The sequence below is a fragment of the Ictidomys tridecemlineatus genome, chromosome 2, assembly GCF_052094955.1.
Source record: "Ictidomys tridecemlineatus isolate mIctTri1 chromosome 2, mIctTri1.hap1, whole genome shotgun sequence".
NCBI lineage: Eukaryota > Metazoa > Chordata > Mammalia > Rodentia > Sciuridae > Ictidomys > Ictidomys tridecemlineatus.
Window position 1 is genome coordinate 104,995,109 of NC_135478.1, and position 23,917 is coordinate 105,019,025.

At 55.2% G+C, this 23,917-nt stretch overlaps 1 protein-coding gene across 2 annotated transcripts in view; it reads left to right on the forward strand.

Annotated features, from left to right (window-relative positions):
- The window catches only part of Tmem132c (transmembrane protein 132C), a 270,662-nt gene extending 249,257 nt beyond the window's left edge, over positions 1 to 21,405 (forward strand). Inside the window, exons 5-9 of one of the 2 annotated variants that reach the window (XM_078039373.1) lie at positions 3,895 to 4,038; positions 14,158 to 14,363; positions 15,745 to 16,018; positions 17,038 to 17,229; positions 18,798 to 21,405. In XM_078039373.1, the coding sequence (XP_077895499.1) occupies positions 3,895 to 4,038; positions 14,158 to 14,363; positions 15,745 to 16,018; positions 17,038 to 17,229; positions 18,798 to 19,964 (1,983 nt within the window). In that variant the 3' untranslated portion in view covers positions 19,965 to 21,405. The remainder of the gene's footprint in view (positions 1 to 3,894; positions 4,039 to 14,157; positions 14,364 to 15,744; positions 16,019 to 17,037; positions 17,230 to 18,797) is intronic. The other variant, XM_078039374.1, reaches the window with a different exon arrangement.
- The last annotated feature ends 2,512 nt before the right edge of the window (positions 21,406 to 23,917 follow it).

Genomic DNA, 23,917 nt, shown 5'->3' on the forward strand with positions numbered 1-23,917 from the left:
TCCTCTTTCTCAGACAGGATCCCTGCTCCCAAGAACCTACCTCTTGAAAGCTCACCTCAGGGGTTCCCACCTTTGGCAGGTTTGGTGGCCATCACTCCATCCAGTTCCAAAGTGCTTTCCCCAGCACAGCACCATCCATGCGCAGCGCCCTCTGCCAGCTTCCTGTCCCTGTGGACCAGCTCGCCCTGCATGTGTCCTGTGAAGGAGCTGCGGAGGGCGCCCTTCAGCGTCTGGCCCTCCCACTTCACACATGTCCTGATGCCCCTTCATGTTTACCCTCTGCTCTGCCCCAGGGGTCAAGACCCAGCGACCACAGCTGGCCCCTTCCCAGGCATAATTTGAGGCGGTTCACACCCTGGGTCTCACGCTCCAGAAGCAATTCTATGCTCTTTATTGATTTAAAAATTAAAACACCTCAAGCAATTAGCATTTATGAGGACGAGTCAACAACAAAGCGTGTTTAATCCAAAGCCTCGGGCTCTTTGCAAATTTGAAATGGCAGTGATTTAAAGTGCCTTGGGCCACTGACCCTCCACAGCAGAGCAGAGCAGCTCTCTGATGGTGGTGGAAGGGACAGAGGGAGAGCTCAGAGGAAGAGGAGGGAGGAACCTTTAATGACTCCAATGTCTCCCAGGCAATAGTGACGGCTTCAGCACTCTGCAACTGGGTTGATAAGTGCGTGCTAAACTCTGCTGGGGCCGACAGGAGTTGTACGATCCCATGGTCTCAGGCAGAGTTCTGCTTTCTATGAGGATGAACTCCTCCCCGGCCAGAAGGGGCCGGGGATAGGCAGCCAGCAGTATAAGCTTACTTGGGCAGCCGTGAGGGACAGGGCAAAGGGAGGTGAGCAGTCCCTGCACAGGATGGCTTCAGTGGGTTTCAGAAAATAATGCAACTTTATGCACTTAAATAATGTCCTGGTCAGCAATGAATTGCATCAACTGAAAAGTATTTGGGGGTTGCAACTAGCCACACAGAACCCTGTGTCTACACCAGTGTGTGTCTGTCTGTCTGTCTGTCTCTCTCTCTCTCTCTCTCTCTCTCTCTCTCACTCTCTCTCTCTCTCCCTCTCCCTCCCTCACTCCCTCCCTCTTTAACTCCATCTTCACCAGACCCTGAATCTTGATCTTGGTCTTGAGGTCTCCAGAGCTGTGAGGAACAAGTGTGTGTTGTTTGCAACCCTCCCCATCTGTGGAATTTTACTGTGGTCAAATGGGCTGAGTAAGACAGATGTCTAGATCTGACAGCCAGATACCCAGGGATGACGGAGTCCAAGCCTTCATCTGCAAAAGGAGGGAATGGAAAGAGAGAGAGAGAGAGAGAGAGAGAGAGAGAGAGAGAGAGAGAGAGAGAGAGAGGGGTGATCGAGGCCACGCAAGTCAGTGTTGTTTGTCACAGAGAAGAATCCAGATTCCCAACTCCTTGTGCTCACCAGGCAATGAACAGGAAAGTGACTCCCCCACCAGGGGACCTACCCACAGGCTACTGGCCTGCCTTGGAGGCATTTCCTTCTGTCCCCTGTTCTTTCCATGGCTGTTAACGCCCTGAAAATCCATGTGGTCAGGAAGGCTGAGGTCCAGCCCTCCCAGCCTCCATGCAATGCCAGTTTCAGACAGGGATTGTAAAGGTAGGACAGGGTGAGTGTAGACATGTGTGCAAATGAGTGTATGCATGCGGGTGTGAAACCCCAACAGCACTAGGAAACTAATCACAATTAGTCGGCCAGGGAGCCTGCAGCTTTAATGAAGCCATAGCTCTGTGTAGAGAATGTGCAGGTCCGTCTCTGAGCACATTACCTGTAATGACCCTGGAAATGGACTCGGGGGCTCCTGCGGTATTCTTAGCATCTGTAAAACCGTTCTGAAAGCAGCCCAGATTACAGCCCCAGCCTCAGGAATCCTGGGCACCAGGGACAGACCTGGCAGAGGGTTATTAACTGCTAGCTCATGAGAAAGGCTGGGCTCCACTCATAACCCAAGCCTCTGCCCATGGTGCTCCTGCTTACTGCAAAAGGTCACCCGTGTCAATTGCTTCCCTGAAGAAAGAACAGAAAATCTTTCCGCTGGCGTCTCCTGCTTCAAACTGGAGCAGCACTTCTGGAGAGGGACTTTAGGGAAAACCGACCCGAGGGTAAAAGGTCTCAGCAGATGTCCCAAGGCCAAAGACCCTTTCGTACCCTCATTTGGCCATCAAGAAAAGGCTTACAAAAGGAGGTTTCAGGAGACGGTGCCATCTCAGGCACTTAAATAGCGTGCTAGACACATCACCGTCTGTGAGCAGCCTGCACCCTACAGACGCAAAAAAACCGTGTTTCTCCACTGCTTTTCAAGTCACAAGGGCTGCAGGAGGAGGTAGACTGAGAATTTCGAATGACGTCAACATGAACAGAATCAGCCAAGCCCCCCTGGCTGTGTCGGAGGGGGCTCCCCAGGGCGGCAGAGGAAGAGGGTCTGGTTTGCTGAAAAGTTTTCACTGAACAAGGAAACCCCTGCTCTGGAGATGGAGGCAGGAGAATCACAAGTTCAAGGACAGCCTGGGCAACTTAGTGAGACACTGACATTGAAACAAAAAAAATATAAATAAAAAGGGCAGGGGGTGTAGCTCAGAGGTAGAGCGCCCCTGGTGTCAATTCCCGGTACTGCCCCAAATAAAACCAAGTGTTTAGCTGGGTGGAAGGGTGGCAGCTGCCATCCCAGCTACCTAGGAGGCTGAAGCAGGGTTGCTGGAGCCCAGGAGTTCAGGGCCAGCCTGGACAACATAACTAGACCCCCTCAAGCAAAAATCAACAAACAAACAAGACATGAAGCCCAGTTCTGGGGCCACTGCTACAGTGCCACCAGCCCAGGCTCCGGGGCCAACTCGGTGGCCCTGCGGGGGGAATCTCACCACTCTCTCTTTCTGGTAACATGAGTCTGATTTTTTTCAACCCCCTTTTTCCTATGGAAATCTGTCTGGTAGTCTTGTTGGTGAACATGCCAGGTCCTCCTCTGGGTGAGGGGTGGGCCCTGAGCCCAGCAGGGCCAGCCAGAGACACCCTCCCAGAACGAGCCTCAGGCCGGGCCATGCACAGGTGGGTGGTTGAAGGCGTCCTGGCCACCTCGCTGGAGAGACTGCCCGGGGGTGACCTCGTCCCACCTTGGAGAAGTGCTCTTCCACTTTCCCTGTGACTCTGAGCCACCTGCCACCTGTCCTGTCCTTTGACTGCACTTCTATGAGGAGGTGACGATACATGGGACCTGACTGCTTTGAGGAGCATCTGGGATGAGCCCAGGGGCCAGGTGGAGGTGTGCATGCTCCTGCCCTGCCACCCATCACCCACAGGCCACCCACCTCTAGGCCACAAGCAGGTCCCTGGAACCTCTGCCCTCATACCTGCATCTCATTTCCTTCCCCAGACCTTTGTGGTCCCCCCTGGGAAGATGTTAGAATTGGGCCATGTAGGTCCCCCAGGATGGGGTCCCCATCTCAAGATCCTGAGCCTTATCATACCTGCAAAGTCCCTCTTACCAGGTCAGGTGACGTAGTCCAGGCTCTGGAGGTCAGATGGCAGACATCTGCTACAGGGTGGCGAGAGCGCACCAGGCACCCTCCACAGTGTCTGCTGGCCCGAGGTACCCAGGGACACGCCTGCAGCTCAGGACCTCAGCCTGGCTGGTGGAGAATCACCACCTGCTCCGCGGCAGAGAGGAAATGAACCAGTGATTGTGGGGAGCCAGGAGGAGCAGCCTATGCAGACCATGCATTGGGCGTTCTTGAGAATCCATCCCAAACTATGGCCTTTACATTTGAAGGAAGTGCCACAGGATGTCTTTAACAGGGGTAGCCTGGTGCTTACCCTGGAAATCCCAGGGACGGAGCGCCCCCCGACCCCCGCCTGTCTGGTTCTTTCGGCAGGACACTGAAATCCTGAACACAGCCATCCTCACAGGAAAGACAGTGGCGGTGCCCCTCAGGGTGGTCTCCGTGGAGGAGAACAGCGCGGTGACCGACATCTCAGAGTCGGTGGAGTGCAAGTCTGCGGACGAGGGTGTCATCAAAGTAAGTGACTCAGCGTGCAGCCACGGAGAGGTGGGGCTCAGGGGCCTCCGTTCTCTAGGAACCTCTGAGCTTAGGAGTCCGCTAGTCTGTCCGCGCTCAGAACCTGTCCAGCGGGGGCCCTCTTGGTCCTGCTCCATTTTACCATCTTGGTAATCTGTCTTTCTCTTTCTTCTTCTCTCTCTCTCTCTCTCTCTCTCTCTCTCTCTCTCTCTCTCTCTCTCTCTCTCTCTCTCTTTCCTTCCTTCTTTCTCTATTTATTTAAGTGAACAATAAAAATCCTATCTACCTCCCGGGTACAATATGTTGTGTTGGGAAATGCTCAAGTGCTGTGGAGGAGCTCTTTCCGGCTAATTATCATAGGCAATGACTCACGGATCTTTTTATGGTGAGAACACTTGAAACAACCTTAGAAAACTTTAAAAATCGAGTGCATTGTTATGAACTGGGATCACTGTGTTGTAGAAAGAGCCCTTGACCTCGTCCTGAGTTAAATTCATAGAAGCAGAGAATAGAGCGGTGATTAAGGGAGGCAGGAGGGGACGGCAGGACCGGGGACCAGGGTCAGAGGACAGGATCTCGGTTGGGTGAGTGACAGCTTAGACGGAGACGCCAGCCCATTCTCCAAAGAGAAGGAATCTATTTTTAGCTTCAAAACCCAGGAGAGAAACAAGACCCAGAAGCAGATCTCATCACAGTTACACCCAGGGTCATCCCTGGCTGCTCAGAAATGATTTTGACAAGGAGCCCGTAGCCAATGTTTCCAGGAATGTGATCTGTACCTTTAGGGAAATGAGCAGACTCGAGCTGAGAACGTCCCCCTGAGATGAGTGGGGAGGTGACATCCCTGGCCATGGACAAAGCACAGCATGGGTGAGCATTATGAAGGGGGCTGGCCACTCAGGAGTGTCACCCCTGGGGCTTGAAGGCTATGTCCGGCTGCCATGGGGAGGGTGTTCACATCTAATCAATGCTTCTCTGCTGTAGGCCCAGGAGGCTTTGGATTTAGGGAGCTCAGTTTGGTTGAGTCTGAAGACTCTGAGGTTTTGCCCAGTGCACGCAAATAAACCTTCCCATTTCCTGGGTCTGACACCAGCAGCCTGAGCTCAGTGCCCATAGGGCGATGCAGAGGACCAGTGACCCTGGCATAGGTAGCTGATGTGCTACAAGAGAGGAGCCCTGGCCTGGGAACCTGAAGCTCATGTGATAGGCAGCCAGTGGACCACTGTGGCCTGCACACCCCCGAGTCCCTATGCCCAGGCCCTGTCCCCAGTCGGGTGGTGTTAAGCAGTGGGAGCTCTGGGTAATAACTGGGCTTAGAGAGGTCACTAGAGTAGAGGTCCTGGTGGGACTTTTGCCCTTCATGAAGAGGAAGAGAAGCCGGGTGTGGCAACACACACCTGTAGTCACAGCCACTCAGGATGCCGTAGCAGGAGAATCACAGGTTCAAGGCCAGGCTGGGTACCTTAGCAAGAGCCTGTCTCAAAGCACGTCTGGGTTCAAGCCCCATTACCAAAGAAAAGCAGGGGGTGAGTAAAGAGGAAAACAGAAAAGGAGCTGCGGGGACAGAGCAAGAAGGCAGCCATCTGCCAGCCAGGAGGAGCGCAGCCAGAGCCAGCCATGCGGCTCCCTGGTCTGCGGCTCCAGAGCTGTGAGAGACGGCTCGTGCTGTGAGGCTTGCTGAAGGCTCTCCCTGGGCCTTGGTATTTCCGAGGCAGGCAGCCTTGGGCAGTCCTCGTGTTTCTCCCCGCCCTTGGGACAGTCAGAGTCCCAGCATCCAAAGTCGTTTGGAGGGCATATGAGTTCCATCAATCAGGTGAAGAGCCTGGCCCAGCGGCCACACAGCCAAGGACTTACGAACTCTGAGTCAGAAGGTCCTCTGGCTACATGAGGTGGACCCCGGGAGGGAGGCCTGGTGTGCTGTGCATGGTGATGCTGACATGTCAGAATTGTAGCCACGCATTTCAAAGATGTTGGCAAGTCCTCTGAGTCAGACAGCCATCTCCATGACCCAGTCATGGGACATTCGTGTCACCCGTTTGCAGTCAGTTGCTCCTCCCACCCACAGACCCTGGCAACCACTTCTGTCCCTGTGGATCTGTGTTCTGCTCTCCCTGCCTTTGACTTAGCATCGTGGGTTTGTTTGAAGCTGTGCCACAGTCTAACCTGGATCGGCAGTTTGTTCTTCCATTGCTGAAGGACATTCGGTTGTCTGGGTGGACCCCACACTGTCCATCAATGGCCACTTTTGGAGTTTCTAAACAAATGTGAGCATGTGTGTGCGTCTTTACACAGAGGTGTTGTGGTGTCTCCTGAATGGATTCTGAGGACTGGAACTGCTTGGTCATGTGGTACCTTTCCAGAGTGGCTTCATGGCTTTCCTTTCCTGCCACTCATGACTGAGGGTCCCCACTTCTCGGGAAAATCCAGCAGATCTGGAGACCCACAAACCACATTCCCAGGGGAGAGCACACTGTGGGTGTCCCCTCTGCTCAGGCACCTGCCCGCTTGCCAGTCACCACCTTATGGCCTGTCTAGTCTTCCTGGCCCAGAGGAGCTGAGCCTGTCCCCAAGGGGGATGGGACTGTGCCCACATCACGATGTGGAGCCTGGGCCTGCTTACACACCTCTGTTGACACGTATTTGTAATCTCCACGTGGAGATACTACTTTACAGCAGGGAGAACCCACAGAGAGCACTTCCCGTGGGCAGGTCTGTGCACACTCTCAGCACACTTTTCAGGGCCTCAGGTGATCAGTACTGACCACTTTCCCGGTGTCTCTGTAGGCCTTCCTCATGCTTATGTGATCACACACACACACACCTAGGTGTGCGTACACTCAGGACACACCTACAGGCTCTTTGTTTTGCAGGGACAGGTGACTTCCTACACTCATTCCTCCTATTCTTCCTTCACCGCATCAGGACTACCCCTGACTGGTGCCTTGGGAAAGCTCAGCCAGGCCAGCAAGCAGTGCACAGTGTCCAGGGTGGGGGCAGGAGGAGCTGCAGCACCCTCAGGAAGTGGGCCATGTCTGTGCTGGTGCTCATGGTAAGGCGAAGGGCGTAGACCCTGGAAGGGCAGCTACTAGCAGAAGCCCCAAGACAGTGGCAAAAGCTTGGGGTGGGTGGCAGAACTGCCCTTGCCATGTGCGGGCACCACTAGAGCACGTAACTGCACCCACCTCCTGCCTGAGGGTGAGCATCTTTGAAATACAGCTGTGTCGTGCAGTCTGTGACACGGCATAGATTATTGGGTGGTGCTTGTCCTGCTTGATGCTCGAATCCCACTCAATTTGACAGTATGACAGTCAAGTTTTCATAAATCACATGCTAATTTATTCAACGAAGATTGATTGGCCAGAGGTGCCATCCTGGTTTGGGGCACACAGCAGTAAATAAGCAGGCGAGGAACTGTCCCTAGGAACCCAGCATGCTGTGAGGAGGAGGAGCAGGCAGGTGGCCAGAGGCAAGAACACCTCGACGGTGGCGGGAACCACAAGGGGTGACCATGATAGAGAGTGGCATGGGACGGGCTGCTTGGACAAGGTAGTCTCCCAGGTAAGGACATCAGAGCCACTGAGCCTGCCGTGGACTGTGCCGCCTGCCTGCCAGGGCTCTCGGCACCTCCCCTTGTCTCCAATGAGGCTCCCCTGGGGTACCCTGGTTCACAGCCTGGCTTGTGCTTTCCCCAGGGGCTCCTGTGGTCACTGGGCCACATGTCACTATGCCCCAGGGACAATTAACTGGGGGGAAAGAGATCACTAACTGAATTTCCAGCGCAGCCCGATGGACCTCCAGGGTCCATTCCAGCTAAGGGGTCCCAGCCCAGAGCGGGAGAGAGTGCTCACAGGTGATGAGCTGACCGGCCTGTCCCAGGTCGTGGGGAGCAACCCCCTCAGGCATAGCCTTGGCTTTCCCCTGAACTCTGACCCCTAAACTTTGCTCTATGGGACTTACCCTCAATTTTGCAAGCTTGAGAGTGAGTTCTTGGGAACAGCCCCCCATCTCTGGAGAGTCTGTAGGATTCGCATTGCTTTGGGTGGCACCCAGGGCCGAGGGCGGACTTTAGGCAGAGGAGGGACTAGCAGTCCCCACTCCTGCTTCTCGCGGCCCAGGGGCTGAGGAAGAAGCACAGTAGGGCCTCTCTCTGCAAGAGCCGCCTTTTCTCAGGTTAGAAGATGGAGAGGAGGCACCTGGCCTGAGGCCAGCGAGCGAGGTACCCGGCACAGCCCGTCTCTGGACCTGATTCTGCTGTGAAGCAAGGGAGCTCCCCCCATGCAGGGTTCTCCCAGCACGAGTCCCTGGGCCTGGCCCTCAGCAGGCAGCTCCAATGCCTGCTCCCGAGCTGCTCTGCACTAGCCAGCTCTTCTCTGAACCCCAGTTAGTTCTTCCACCTGAGAAGTGGGGGTGCTCATGCCCACCTCCTGAAGTGCTGTGGCCTAGGACACAGTGTCGCTGGTGAAGCTGACATTGCCACAGAGGCAGACCTAGACGGTGGCTCTCCACGGTGTCCCTGGGCCACTCGCAATGCCTGGAGGTGGTTGTGGTCTCCCTGGGGCAGAGGCTGCTAGCATCCAGTGGTGGCTACTCATTGGCCCACAGTGCCCGCACAACAGAGAGGCACGTGACCCTGCAGAGGCTGAGAGGGCCACCCTCCCCAGCAGGCAGCAGGTGCTGTCAGGAACGAGCACCTGTGTGCAGCTTTGGCTAGCGGTCCCCCAGACGGAGGCCGGGTCTTCTCTGTCACTCACCATCTGAGTGAGTGACAAGGCTTGTGAAGTGCCCTGTACACAGCAAGGACTTAATAAATGCCATGCACCATGTGTGTGGCACCCCTGTACCGACTCAGCTCTTCTCAGAGAGCAGAGAGCCCTTCACAGCTCCACGTCCTGGGGCGGGTAGTCGTGGGTCTTGGGTCGTCACTGGGTGGCCGTGGGTGTTGGGTCGTCCCTGGAAGGCTAGATTTGTGTCAGCCAGCTCCAGCTGTGATCATGCTGTGTGACAAAGGAATCCAGGAACTCAATGACTTACAACAGCAAGCCGTGGCTTCTCCCCCAGGGCCCGTGGTGGACCACGGCAGCCCTTCAGGGGGCAGGTTGCCTGAGCTGGGATCCAAGGAGCCTGGGCTTCAGGTCAGCCCCACGTCTCATGCCAGTGCCCAGAGCAGCTGCCCCTCAAGGACATTCTGCTCAAGGTGGCTCAAGAGAACACGGTAGCCAAGGCAAGCCAGGCCAGCCCACTGGGGCCTCTGCTCACAGGTGCTCACTAACATCCCTCTAAAGAGGGATGTTAAAGAAATGCACTTAAAGAAATGCACCATCTGCTCCTTCTCCTCGATGGTCTCTACCGAGCACCTCCCACACCCCGGGACATGGCTCCCAGTTGCTCCCTTCACACAGCTTATCTTCAATAGTCGGGAGCATTTGTCAGTCAACAAACATAAGAAGCAGGGTCATTTCCAGTATTGTACATGCCATGGAGAAACCACTAGGTTGATGGGGCAAAGAGATGGGCAGGGCTGTTTACAGTGGACAGTCGGGAGCCTCTCTGCATCTGCACTGATGCCCATGGGCCAACAGCTTGGAATAGTCTTCTAGGCAGCAGGAACAGCATGGGAAAAGACTCCAAGGGGTGAGCAAGCTGAGTGTCCCCCAGAAAGTCAGCCAAGATGGAGGAGTACGTGTGGGGACCGTAGGGGACACTGAGGTGGCACAAAGTCAGAGGTGTCAAGCTGGGGCCAGACTTTCATTTTATTCTAAGAGCAACAGGACACTGGAAGATATTCTGGTTTCAATTGCAAGTTGATCACTCTGGCAAGTGCAAAGTGGGGACTGTTGTAAGTTTCATTTTGAGGAAACTGAAACCCAGAGAGGTTGAAGAAATTTCCAAAGTCACACAGCTGATAAGTAACAGAGTCCAGACTCAAACCCAGGCGCATGTGACCTCGAAGCTATTGTAGTCTCAGGCTCCCTGTGGGCTCAGGCAAGGAGGAGTACACCACAGACAGATCTTTAGGTTACTGAGCTATCCAGTATGATAACCACTGACCACGTGTGCATCAGCAAATTATGAACACTGAATGAAGTGGCTGATTCAGTCTCTTGGTTGTTCTAGCCACGGTCCCCGGCATTGGCCACACATGGCAGTGGCCACCATATCGAATCACACATACCTAAGACGCTTTAAGAGAGGCACAGACCCAGAACCTTGCCTTAGAGAAGTGGCAGCCGGTATTTTTTCCCGGGAGAGGCTGATGGAAAGAACATACACATGGAGCTGTCCAGGAAGGAGAGGGTTATTCTGACCCTCCATCAAGCCACAGAGAATGTTCTCTTCTAATATAAGACTTTTGCACAAGATCAGACCTTTTGTTTGTGAGCTAGATTTTACTGGAGCTGAGGGAGGCTCCATCTGGATTTGCTTAACTGGGAAAAGAGGTTTCTACATCCAGGACCCTGGAGCTGAGGTTTTCATGGGTGAAAAGCTTCGGGCCAGGTCCATGATGCCCAGGGTCGAGTCCAGACTGGGACCTGGGTGGCTGGTTTGCCTCAGGGAAGACTGAGTTCTGGCAAACAGTGCACCCGTGGTGGCTCTCCCCCAACTCCTCTGCTGAGATCAATTTGAGAGCCAGGGTTTGGTCTCAGCAGTATCTCATGCCAACTCTCCGTATCTTCATGGAGTGAGCAGGTGCTGAGCTGCCAAGACCCTCACATTGGATTAGTAAGGAGAAACGGTCTCATCAGTGAAGGTCTAGGGCAGGTGGCTGTGGAGGACCCTCCAAATCAATCCCTCTGACCCTCTCAGCACTGTTTGGACTGTGCCAATATCATCCTCAATGCCATGTAGAGATGCCCCGGGCTCAAGTCCTGGGCCTTGAAGTCCTGGGATCCCTGTCCTTGGCCAGGCCAAGCCATGCGCCTGTTCTGAACCAGTCACCGAGGCCAGGGAGGGAAGAGCACTTGTCATGATGTGTCCAGCCACGTACCTGACACCAAGACCTAGGGGATGGGGACATGAGCAGTTCCCCAGAAATAATTAAACAATTTTCCCAGGAAATAGAAAACAGAGGTGCTGAACAGGAAAACCAGCAAATGCACACCCTCTCTGAGCTGAACTTAGAGTGGTTTCTCCCCCTCCTACATTCACTTCTCTTCCTACATCCTCAACCTCTGAGTGGCTGGGATTCCTCTTGAGCATGCAAAGCTTGTTGGAAGATAGGCATTCCTTTCATGCCTCGTCTCCTGTTCTGTGCTGAGATGCTGATAGGCAGGGTAGCACATGGAGGGCCTGGGCTGGGCACTGGGCTGGGCATGTTGTCTGAGGGGATGATTTTGGTCAACAGACTGCATGACCCAAACTGAATTAAGCCAAATAGATGCAGAAACATTTTTTTGGCTTCTATGTGTGAGGTGTAAGGGATCCCTGGCTTCAGGGATGGCTGGATCAAGGGGCTAAAAGGAAGTAGTATTTTATTTCTGGCTCTCCATCTCCTGGCTCAATGCCCCCTGTGTTGAATGAATTCTCAGACAAGTTGTTGTAAGACGGCTGCAAGTTGCTGTCAGACCGCTGCTTTTTAAGCAGAGGTCTCACAGAAGACAGCAGGCATCTTTGCCTACCTAGCCTTGCCTGAGAAGTCCCCAGTGTACATCACCTGTTCACCCTGAGCCAATCTCTGTGCTGAGGGAATATAAGCTTTGATTGGTTTAGGCCACAGTCACGTGGACCTGCTCACGGCTGGAAGCAGAGCTTCATCCTTCTCCTGAGAAACCAGAGCTGCAGGGCAGGGGTGCCCCACATGACTGCAGGGGGACTCCCCTCTTCTGCCCCCTTCTTACTCCTTGACACCAGCCTCTGCTGTCCCAGGACCACACTTCAGGGGACTACCTTTCCTGTTGGCACCTGTTCCCTCCATGCTCCTCACGAGGGCCCATCCTGTGGGCCGAGGCCCCCTCCACTCCCTACTGACTGCACCTCAAGGGCCCCGTTTCCAGATGAGGTCACCTTGCGGTCGAGTGGGTGCCTGGTTTTTGGGACACTGCTGATCCCAGTGCACATACATGCCGCAGTGGCTCAGAAGGATGGAAGCTCCTAGATTGTCCCATCCGAGGCTTCCTGGGGCTTGGGTCAAATTCTTCCCTAGGACTTTGGCCTTGGCAATAGTGACCGTGGTTGGGGCCAGCAGTATAAGCTGCTGTCCCAGCTGGAAACTGGCCAAGCATTTCTGCACAGCACTGAGCTCCCAGGACTGTCCCTGGGCCAGGTCCTCATGTGACTCGGCAGAGTCCCTGGGTGCCCATCCCCAGGGGACCACAAAGATGCCTGTGGCCTTGCTGCTTCCTGCCTGTAGAAGAAATGGCTTGCTGTCTGGCACCGTAGACCCCACAGCCAGCCAGATAGGAGGTGACAAGGTACCCAGAGACCTCCCCATTGGTTGGGATGCCCTGGGCATGAGCCGAGATGGGGCCCTGCGGTGCCCGGCCACCTTGGGCCACTGTTGTTCCTCTCAATTGCTTAGATATTCTGCAGAGGCCAGGTCCCCTCCCACCCATGCCAGAAAGGTAACCGACAAGAAGCCAGCGGTCTGTAAATTACAACATTGATTAGAGAGGAGATTATTGGAGTGACTCCTGCCCGGCCGTTATGCTAATGCTGTCCAGATCTGGGGCAGTGCTGATGTCCTAACGGCCAGCCTGGGACAGCAGCGAAAATTGGTTTCCATCCTTCATATCAGCAAGGAAACACACATTGCTCTTGACCATGGGTGAGAGGACCCGTCCGCATGTCTCTCCCAGCTGCTCCCTGCCACTGTCCCCAGCAGATGGAGTGAAGTCTCTCTACCCAGCCCTCACCAGCTGCCTCTGCAAACAGAACAGTGCATGGAAGATGGAAATCGGGCCCAGAGTGGCTACCCACCACCCCAGAAGGTGGGGAAGGAGAGGGTGAGCGATCATAGGAGGTCACTAATCAGCACTAGAGGTCATTTGGTGGGGTCCAGACCTCGGTGGGGGGTATCTGCTCCTCCCAGAGCATGCAGCCTAGGAGACAGATAAGCAAATCGGCAATTACAGCTTTGCATGGTAAGTGCTGCCCGATGACTTCATTAACTCCAAAGTGTTAAGCTCAATTGTGCAAACGTCCACCTCTCCAGCAAAAATTAGGCTTATGTGTGTTCTCAAAGAAGTCACTGACCCTGGAAAGGTCGGGAAACACTGCCTAGGGGCTTCCTAGGAGCTTTCAAATTAACTTCCTATGTTTCCACTGCTTTTCCTCCATCTCATCTCAGTGGCTCCCTGCCTCTTCACTCACCCCCAAATCCTCTATGGTTGTCGTGAGGCATCCCCATGAAGAGAGGGCTCTTTTCATCCATCCATCCATCCTTCCTTTCATCCATCTGGCTGGCTGTCCATCCATCTAACCCTCCCTCCATTCATCATCCTTCTTTCCTCCATCCATCTGTCCATCCATCCTTCCATCTATTCATTCATCCATCTTTCCATCTATTCATCCCTCTGATCATCCAGCCAGCCAGCCAAGCATTTGCCCACCTGTTCATCAATCTGTTTGTCCTTCCATCCATCTGTCCATCCATCTGTTGATTTATCCATTCACCAACCCATCCTTCCATCTGTTCATCTACTCACCCATCTATCTATCCATCCATCTATCCCTCCATCCCCCATCTCTCCATCCCGCCATCCACCCACCATCCACTCTGCTGAGCTCCTGCTTCATGAGCAGCTGGTATAAGGAACCAAGGGCTGAAGACAAAGAGGATGCACTCTTTGCCTTGAAGGATGTCACAGTTTAGGAGGTGATGCAGGAGCTACATGAGATAAGTCATGTTGTGTCCCTCCCTATAATGCAGCTGTGTTTCTATTTCAGTTTTCCGTTCATTCGTATGGCACAAACAGAGCCTCCATCTCACTTCCAGGGGTTGTAATTATCACCTTCACCCCTGCTCCCTGGGGTCACTTTCTAATGCAACCATCTGTACCAGGTCCTTGTCTGAGGGACTCGAAGCCCATGTACTTTCCAAGAAAATGGGATGAACTAAACTGAAGACAGGTGGTCTGCAGGGTCCTGTGGACGTCTCCATCCCCACTCCCTCTGTCTCTGCAGGTGTCCGACCACTGTGACTATGTCTTTGTCAATGGCAAAGAGATCAAGGGCAGGATGGATGCAGTAGTGAATTTCACCTACCAGTACCTGAGCGCCCCCCTGCACATCACCGTGTGGGTGCCCCGGCTGCCCCTGCAGATTGAGGTCTCTGACACAGAGCTCAGCCAGATTAAGGGCTGGAGGGTCCCCATCGTGGCCAGCAAGAGGTGAGCCTGGCGTGAAGGAGGTATCCGAGAACCTCGATAACCGTGGCTTTATGGACAGTTTTAACTCTACGGGGGCCGGTTCAGGACCTGGCGCATAGTGGGCACTGATGTTCTCACGACTCTTACATCTCCTAACCCTATTGAGAGCTCCCTGCAGGGGCCAGGGCTCAGGATGGCCCAGCCAGAGCTGGACCCACAGCTGCTCAACAGAGGGTCTGCACCCAGCCCGAGATGTCCTCCTGCTGCCCGTGGGCTGGGGCAAGTCTGTCTTGCAAGTGGTTCTCCAAATGGCAGGACAAGTGTCTCCATTTTTCTAGGCCTTCAAGCCCCAGGAATTTGAGGTTTGATTTAATTTTCTAAGGAAAGCATCCGCTCTCTCCTGTGCTTTGTGAATATCTCTAAGCTTGAAGTGCTCTGTGCAGGTCAAATTATTGGATACAATGTAATTGGGTTTCTCCCCGGAACACAGGGCTACTGTTTCAAACAGCCTCTAATTGGTTTATTCTGTGTGATTCTGGGTCCTTGGCAGGAGCTTGGGGTCTAGTGGGCTCAGAGCTATGACACCCCCTCCGCTGTGTTGCCTAAGGGGCTGTCATGGCTGAGGTCCTGGCTTCTGGCCTGGAATCCCCCATCCTGGGCCATCAGGACTGTCTCTGGGGGCTCCCAGGCACAGGAGTCTTCATTAGATTTCAGCAAGAGTGTGTCTCAACAAGAGCGCACAGAGGGGGGAGTCAAACCTCCCAGAAGAGCTTGAGGGAAATCAGCCTGATCCGGGAGGACAGTGGTCCTTCAGGTCACACTGTGGTCACGAATGGCCAAGAGAATGGGTGTGTCCCACGTGGAACCAGGACATGCTGCGTTCCCATCCACAGAAGGTCTGCTGTGGATCAGCTGTGGAGCCAGACCCCTGGCCTCTCCATGCCTCCGTATCCTCATCTAGACATAGAGGGTGCTGATTGGAGAGTTTATATACAGGGGATCGGTGGGGTCTAGTCCACCTCAAGAGCATGAACGGCTCTGTCCAGCAGAACTTTCTGCAGCAAGGGGCTGTCCTAGAAGGACGCTGTCCAATATGGTAGCCACCTGTACGGCAGCCACGGGGCATTTGGACTGCCATGCGGCTGAGAAGTTGAGTCTTTTAATGCATTAATTTGTGTTAACTTGCATTTAAATAGCCACAGATGGTGGATGGATAGTGAACACACAGTGTGTGCTTAGTTAGCCCTTAAGTCTTTAATCTGCTGATAGACACGTTCCAGGAAGGGTGTCCAGCCCTTTGTGCTGCCCGGGGTTGAACTGGCATGCCTGTGACCCAGGGCAGGTACAGAATGTCGGCTCTGGGAGGCCTCTGGATCCCAGAGCGGCTATTCTTTTCCCTCAGGCCCACGCGGGACAGCGAGGACGAGGAGGAGGAGGAGCGGCGGGGCCGGGGCTGTGCCCTGCAGTTCCAGCACGCCACTGTGCGGGTCCTCACCCAGTTTGTGTCCGAGGGGGCCGGCCCCTGGGGCCAGCCAAGCCACCTGCTGGGCCCCGGCTGGCAGTTCGACATCACCCCCCTGGTGGTGGACTTCATGAAGCTGGAGTCGCCTCACGTGGCCACGCTGCAGGACGGCAGGATTCTGGTCGGGCGGGAGGTCGGGATGACCACCATCCAGGTAGGAAGCGGGGGCTTGGGACGTCAGCCTGCTTCCTGGTAGTGGTGCCGGGGGCTCCCAATGCACAGGTCATCGTGGACAATCCCTGGCCCCCGATGGCTCCAGAGGACCACATGGGGGCACAGAAAGGGCAGCCCACCCAGAGACTAGGGCTCCAGACCTGCTGGGGCACCCCAAGGCACCCACACTGCCTCCCACCCAGGCTCCCCCAGGGAGCTCCCCTCCAGGTCCCCTTTCCTGCCCCTCTCGGGTGACCTTCGTGTCCTCTGTGCATCTGTGAGTGGCCATCTGGAGCCTGCAGGTTCCTGTCTCTGCTGCTTTTGGACATGGCCACCAGCCCTTCATTTGCTCTCCGACTCTTCAGCGTCCACACCCCATCTTTTGCTTCAGGAGACATGTAGGGTGTTTTGGGACAGAAAATGGGGTGTGAATAATCTTTGTTTCAACCCCTCAAGTCCCCGTTGCCCAACACCTTTCTGGAATGTCGTTCTTGATCTTTAAACCATGTGTGGAAGTGACTGGTACAGTCCACCATCTCCCCTGGACATTTCCACCCCATGGAGCTTATGGGAGGGGGAGAAACCAGTGTCCCAGCAGGTATGGACTATTTTATTCCAGTTCTTCCCAGTTGACTCCATACTTCACTCAAAATTTGAATCAGGCTGCACAAAGTCAGTTAATGCGCAACGCATCACGAGTTGAATCAACAGGATCACCCGATACAGTTAACCAGGTTGTGCATTGTACAGGGCACCTCTTCTAACTGGGAGGGGTCATTCTCTTTTAAAGACATACTGGATTTTAATATTTATTTCAATTTTCCAACAAATAGAACCAAAATTGCTTGGGGAAGGGATGGCTATCTGATTCCCCCCTAAGCCATAGTAAGGGCCAGCGTTAATAGTGGGATGGGCACTGGACTCCCTTGCTCTGTGTTCTGGACTCAGGTCCAGTTGGGGAGTTTCTGACATCTGAAAATAGGTGTGAGGAGTTTTCCTCATGTCCTGCCAACCCCACAGGTGCTGTCCCCACTGTCTGACTCCATCCTGGCAGAGAAAACGGTCACCGTGCTGGAGGACAAAGTGTCGGTGCTGGACTTGGCCATCCAGCTTGTGGCTGGGCTGTCTGTGTCCCTCCACCCCAACGCTGAGCACAGCAAGGCCATCACAGCCGTGGCCACCGCCGAGGAGCTGCTACGCACCCCCAAACAGGTAGGACCTGGCGGATGGCGGGCCACGCACCTGAGAGGGGAGTGTTCAGCTGCAGCAGGTCAGCGCAGAGGTCAAATCCTGAGCACTGAAGCACTCGACTCCCCGCCAGCCTGTGGAACCTGACCAGGAGCGAGTCCATCTGCAGCCCTCCCAGGGGCGACTGGCCATGCTCTTCGTCCACCCTCCCGTCTGCTGGGGGCACAGTGAGCCTCTGAAACTGTGGGTCCGATCACGTTCTTCTAGGGCTAAAACTGAGGCAGGGGACTTCCCACTGACCTAAAGAGGCCATGTTCCCTCGCAGCCCACAGACCTCCACACTGGACCTCTGATGGCACCTGCCCTCCCAGCCTCCCTGCTGTGTGTCACACGCCCTCTTCTTGAGCTTCCCAGAGCCCTCCCTGCTGTTCCTCTGGCCTGGGACATGCAGCCCTAGCCTTCCCCTGAGCATCTCTCTGCCTGATGCTTAGGCCCAGCTGCGATCCCGCAGCTCATGGTGCCTCTGCCACCAGCCCTGCTCTGCCCCGCAACCCCACTGTTATCTCTCTTTGCCAATCTGTCACCAAGTAGGGTGCATAACTGTGAAAGAGAAGGAATGACCGTGAGGGCACTTGTCCCCCTCAGGGCAGAGCTGGACATCAGCCCTCCCCACCCACCTCTTCACACCCTGCCCCAGGGGCACCCAGGCTCCATCCTAGCTCATGGCGGCCTGGTCCCCACGTTTCTGCCCCAGGGAGTCCCCACCTGGGAGGCACAGTCTCTGCAGCCAAGTGCATCCAGCCTTGCCTGGGCTGTTAGCTGTGTCCACTTGTCCAGGGAGGAGGTGGGTGGGATGCTTCTGCTTACTGAGCCTCTGCCACATGTGCGTTTGGACTGGAGGTGGGGGCGTGACCTGCGGGCTGGTAATTCTCAAACTTTCTTGACTGTTCTCCCTTCTGGGAACTCTGGGTCGCTGCTCGGGCACTGATGGGAAGACAGCCAGTCTTTCCAGTCCACTCAGCCCTCACTGTGGCCCGAGCTTCCTGTTTTCCTCGGTGACAATTCCACAAAAGCAACCTGCAGAGTGAAGCTGGCACAGCCAAGCGGCCACCAGAGAGCACTCAGCTGGCTCTCAGCACGTCACCGCTGTAGACTGACTGTCTCCTGGGGGGGCTCAAGGGCAGAGCAGAAGGTGCCCCCAGCTCACAGGGCAGGTGCAGCGAGGAGGGGGCTCCTGTTCATTGCCCGGGGCTCTGATGGTTCTCCCACCCACCCCTCCTCGGCAGCCTTGTTATCACGAGCACCTGGCCACTAATAAAAGGGTCTGCCACAGGTAACAGGGCCCGTCTGGTGGCCAGTGGTGAAGACGGGAAACTCATATCTGTTGGCTTCTTCTCCTGGGAGGGGCCCGGCTGAGGGTCCTTGTTGAAGTTCAGGTGCTTTTTTCTGTCCTTGGTGTAAACCTGTTTTCTTCCCCAGATTTGTCAGCCACCAGGTCTGGATTTGGGGTCCCTGTCTGGGGCATTGTGCTCGTGGGTGGTTGGAGGAGAAGAGCCTCCCCCAGGTGGTTCTCACTGCCTCTCTCCCCGCAGGAAGCCATGGTCAGCACGTGGCTACAGTTCAGTGACGGCTCCGTGACACCCCTGGACATCTACGACACCCAGGACTTCTCGCTGGCTGCCACCTCCCTGGATGAGGCTGTGGTGTCTGTTGCCCCCGCCCGCTCTCCCAGGTGGCCCCTGGTGGTGGCCGAAGGGGAAGGTCAGGGCCCACTGGTCCGAGTGGACATGACCATCGCCGAGGCCTGTCAGAAATCCAAACGCAAGAGTGTCCTGGCCGTGGGCATTGGCAACATCAGGGTCAAATTTGGACAGAGTGACGCCGACACCAGCCCCACCGGGGACAAGGACGAGGATGACATCAAGAACCACACCAGTGACCGTCGGCAGAAGGGCCAGGACGAGCGTTTCCAGGAGCGGGAGGAAGGGGCCCTGCGGAGGGCCACCACCACGACGGCCAAGTCACTGCAGGACAACAGGGTGGGGAAGAGCAGCCGGCTGGACGGGGACGCGCCGCCCGGGGAGGGGCAGCTGCAGAACATCCCCATTGACTTCACCAACTTCCCAGCCCACGTGGACCTGCCCAGGGCGGGGGCCGGGCTGGAGGAGAGCGACCTGGTGCCCACGCCCCGGGGCCTGAGCGACCTGGAGATCGGCATGTACGCCCTGCTGGGGGTCTTCTGCCTGGCCATCCTGGTCTTCCTCATCAACTGTGCCACCTTTGCCCTCAAGTACAGGCACAAGCAGGTGCCCCTGGAGGGCCAGGCCTCCATGACCCACTCCCACGATTGGGTGTGGCTGGGCAACGAGGCCGAGCTCCTGGAGAGCGTCGGGGACCCGGCCCCGCCCCAGGACGAGCACACCACCGTCATCGACCGCGGGCCGGGGGGCCACGAGGAGGGCGACCACCTGCTCCTCAACGGGGGCTCCCAGAAGCAGGTGCAGAGCCAGGTGCGCAGGCCCACGGACCCAGGGAGGCCAGGCAAGGCACAGAAGCCAGAGGCCCCGCACTCGCCCACCTCCAAGCGGAAGAAGGTGAAGTTCGCCACCTTCACCACCATCCCCACCGACGGCGGCTGCCCCACTGTGAACTCCATCCTGGGTGGCCAGGAGGAGATCCAGTGGGTGTGCCAGGATGTGGAGGTGGGTGCCCCCAAGGAGCTCAGAAACTATCTGGAGAAATTCCAGGAGAAGGCCTAAGTCCTGTGGCCAAGGGCCTTCAGACCCCGGGGTCAGCGGACACGGGCCCCAGTGGGCAGAGGGCATCCTGAGAGGTTGAGTGGGGCTGGGCTGGGCTCCCCCCAGGCCCAGTGGGAAGTTCTGAAGCTAGGAAGGACATTTTTGTATCAAGAATTTTTTAGCAGTTGATGACGGTGGATTTTGGAAAGTCGGTTCCCCTGTTCTGGGAGCAAGGGACAGATGGGAGTGCTGAGTCCTGCCACGCCCCAGAGGATGTTGTCTTACGGACACCCACGAGCTACCAAAAATGATTTGTTAAAAAATGCAAAACGACAGATAAAAAGAGACAGATCGTACTCTGTTTATATTTCTAATAAAGAAGCAGAATACAAAAGCAGGGTCTTCCAAGAGGAGGCCCTGCATCCGAGGTCTACGTCGCCTGGCCAGGGAAGAGACCTTCTCCGTGCCGATGTGGCCTCCGGGCAGAACTGAGGACCTGGACATTCCAACAGTGGCCTCCTCCTTCCTCTTGCACATTTCCTTTTTACGGCCTAGACTCACACTTGATTTATATTTAACGCTGATCTCTGAGGATCACGTGGTATATTTTTCCTAAATGAAATATAAATTATATTCTCTTCGTCAGACAGCTTTTCGGCAACGATGTCCATCCCTCCACTCCTCGCCCTGTGACTGTCGAGCTTTCTCGTCTCCTTCCGGCTTCGCTGGGACGTTACAATTAGGAAAAGCTCTCTACGCCTTCAGTGACCCCACCACCGCCATCACAGGGTCTAGGCCCGGGAGTGGGTCCCGTTCAGCAGGACGGAGCCCAGCCCGGACCACCCACCACACAGAGTGCCTGCCCGGTGGGGAGGTTGGGTCAAACCCCAGAGAGGCTGTACCCAGGTGGAATCGGTGTCAACTTTCGGGGTGGGTGTGTCGCAAGGCACAGCCAATGTTGAAAAATGACCCAAGATGAGAAGTGTTTGGGGGGATTTAAGCTGCTTTTCTGACTTTGCCGGGCAGGGTACACCAGCATAAACTCGGAAGACGCGCCCTGTGTTTGATGTCCCTTAGCTGTGCTCTTGAGTAGCATCACCGTTAGCCGCACACCACAAAACACATTCATCCAAAGCGACAGGCACATGGCTGAGAAGACCTGCATGGGGTGAAATGACCACCTTTGTGACTCTCTGTTCAGAGCTGTGGAGGGGACAGAGCTTAATGCTCCCAGCAGGGAGACGCTCACAGAGATGCCAGGGATGGTTTCTGGTGTTTTTTTAATCATTATTATTACTATTATTACTAAAGTCAGTAGCTGGGAAAGGGTCTTGGAAGCCTCTGAGGCTTAGTTGGACCTTTGAAAAATATATTTGTAGCACATATTATAAACGGAAAGAAGCTATTTATTTATACCTGTGATGCCAGTTGTCATTAAAATGTTTCCGGTGGCTTGACTGCTCAGCGTCTCCCGGGGGTGTTTCTTGTGTACTCGGTTCTCGCTGGGGAATGCAGCTGCTGGGCCAGAGGGGACGGGTGCATTTACCTTTTCCCCTCTGCTTCCTGAAAGATCCAGGGTGGTCGCTAATCAAGGACCTGTGGTCCCCACACTCACCACCACCTCCATCCCACCCCATCCCCATCACAGCAGGGCTCTGTGAAGCAGGGCAGCAGGCCTGGCGCCACTTTCTGATTGGGTAGCACGGGGGAGACTTGTTAACACCTTCCAAGGTGCAGCTGGTGCTACTGGTCCTGAGGCCTGCACTTTGCCCCCCACCCCCACCCCGGACCTGGAAGCGGGAGGGAAGCCCCACCAGGCAGCCTGCGGGAGGCAGGGTTGGTCTCTCACTTTCCTTCCAAGCTGTGGTCGTTTGTTCAGGGTCTGGGCAGGATCGTCGTTGCTGCCCACTGGTTTGGGAGAACAAGACTTGTTTTTCCATAACAGTTTTATGGAGACGTAATTCCCATGCCATGAAACCCACCAGGGTGGTATCCAACTCGGTGTTTCTAGCATGTTCACAAAGCAGGGCATCTAGCACAGCCTCTGGTATAGAACATGTCCATCACCCCAAGGAGAAGCCCTGTGCCCATCAGCTGTCACTTCCCCGGCCCCTGTTCTCACCAGCCCTGAGCAGCAGCTGCTGTGTCTTCTGTGTGCACAGGATGTGCCTGGAGGAGCAGATGCTGCAGTCATTATGGGACTCTCCCGACAGCTGGCGTGAGGGGCTACCGTCCCCAGCAGCAGCGACTCTGTTTCCTTCTTGGAGAAGCAATCTTAAAACAAAAACGAGCTTGCTCAGGCAGGGCACTCAGCCCCAGTATCGTCAGACCCTAAAGCAAACTGGATCAGCCTCAAGGATTCGGTCTTCCTCCGCGCTCACACCCACTCCCCCCACCCACCGAGCCCTCTCTCCTGCCTTTGTGAATGGGGATCCTCACCAGGTGACTGTGGACCACATAGTCCTCAGTCTGTGTATTCCCTAAGATGTGTGTCAGTGCCTTCTGCAAATAAAGCCACAGGTGTCAGGGGTACGTGCATCCCAGGAATGGCTTCGCTTTCCCCAAGGACACCAGTCTGCAGCAGAAGACCCCCCACACAGAGCCCACTCATATGGACAATCTTGCTCCCTGTGCAAGTTGTGAAATACAAGGGCCCTGTCTCTTCATTGTCACCTGACACACCACGTGCCTGGCCCTGAACCACATGCCAAGGTTGGAACAAGAAGAGAGACCACAAGGTACTGGGGTCACTGTGCTGCTGGGCGGTGGCTGCACTCCCCTGCCCTCTCTTCCCACCTATCTGTCCACAGTCGTTACTCAGGTACCCATAGGCCCTCTCTTGGCTTTTCAGAAATGTGAGAGTCTGAAAAAAGAAACAGCAATGGCTATAATCACTAAAAAAATAAATATGCCCAGTTAATGAGCCACCACTCTGTGCCAAGACCAGTGTTCAACACCCTCTAGTTATGGGCGTGTTATCCCCAAGGAGATGTGAACCCTGGTACAGGTCCTTCCCCAGGCCACAGCCTGGGTGGCAGAGCCAGGCCCAAGCCGCCGTGTGTCTCCCCATCTACATTCTTAACTAACATGTGACACAAGCTTTATGTGTCTTATCCTGTGACAGAAATGGAATTTGACTGACATAAAATTTGACTGACAATTCGGTTTCGAGACACAAGATTTGGGTGATGAAGGAAGGCAAGAGTAAAGGAGGAGAAAAGTGGAACCTCCCAGTCCCTCCCCGCAGACACAAACGAAAACTCGTCCCACGAGCCTTTCAGGTTTGTGACATTGCAGGTCAGGAACACGTGTGTTCCTATTCATGTTTTGAAAAACTCACCATGATAAGTGTGAATCGTGGACCACTATCCAGTCTTTACAGTAGCCCATTTTAAAAAATTTTTGAAAGGAATCAAACTCCCTCTGCCAGGCCCCTCAGGCATGTCCTTCTGCTTTTCGTTGAGGTCAAGGGCGTGTACTGATTGTTACGCATCATGAACTGCAGCCAGAGGTAGAAGACAATAGGCCCCCTCCTGAGGAGAGGCTGCTGCATGAGGGGCTCTGCAGTGAAGGCAGGGGGTGGGCATGGAGCCGCCCCTGCGCAGCCCATATCTACTGTCTCCAGGCACCTGCTGGGGAGAGGCTCAAGGCACAGGGGTGAATGGGAGCACCAGCCCTGCAGCGCCCAGCCCTGCACGGCCAAGGAAGGCCATGCCTGCAGCTTGCTCCCCGAGACACAGAATGCTGAGGGTGCCATGAGCAGGTCACGTCAACAGGTGGCAGTACCAACCGTTGGTGGGACCTTCCTCAGCCAAATGCAGGGAGACTCCTGTGACAAGGAAGCCAAGTTCCTGCGCATCCTGAGTGGGGCAGAGCATAGAGGAGAGCCGTCACAAGCCCTCAGAAGGCAGCCGTGGCTGCCACAATGGTCCTAGAGACCCTGGACTCGCACCAGGGGAATCCCACTTCTGCCA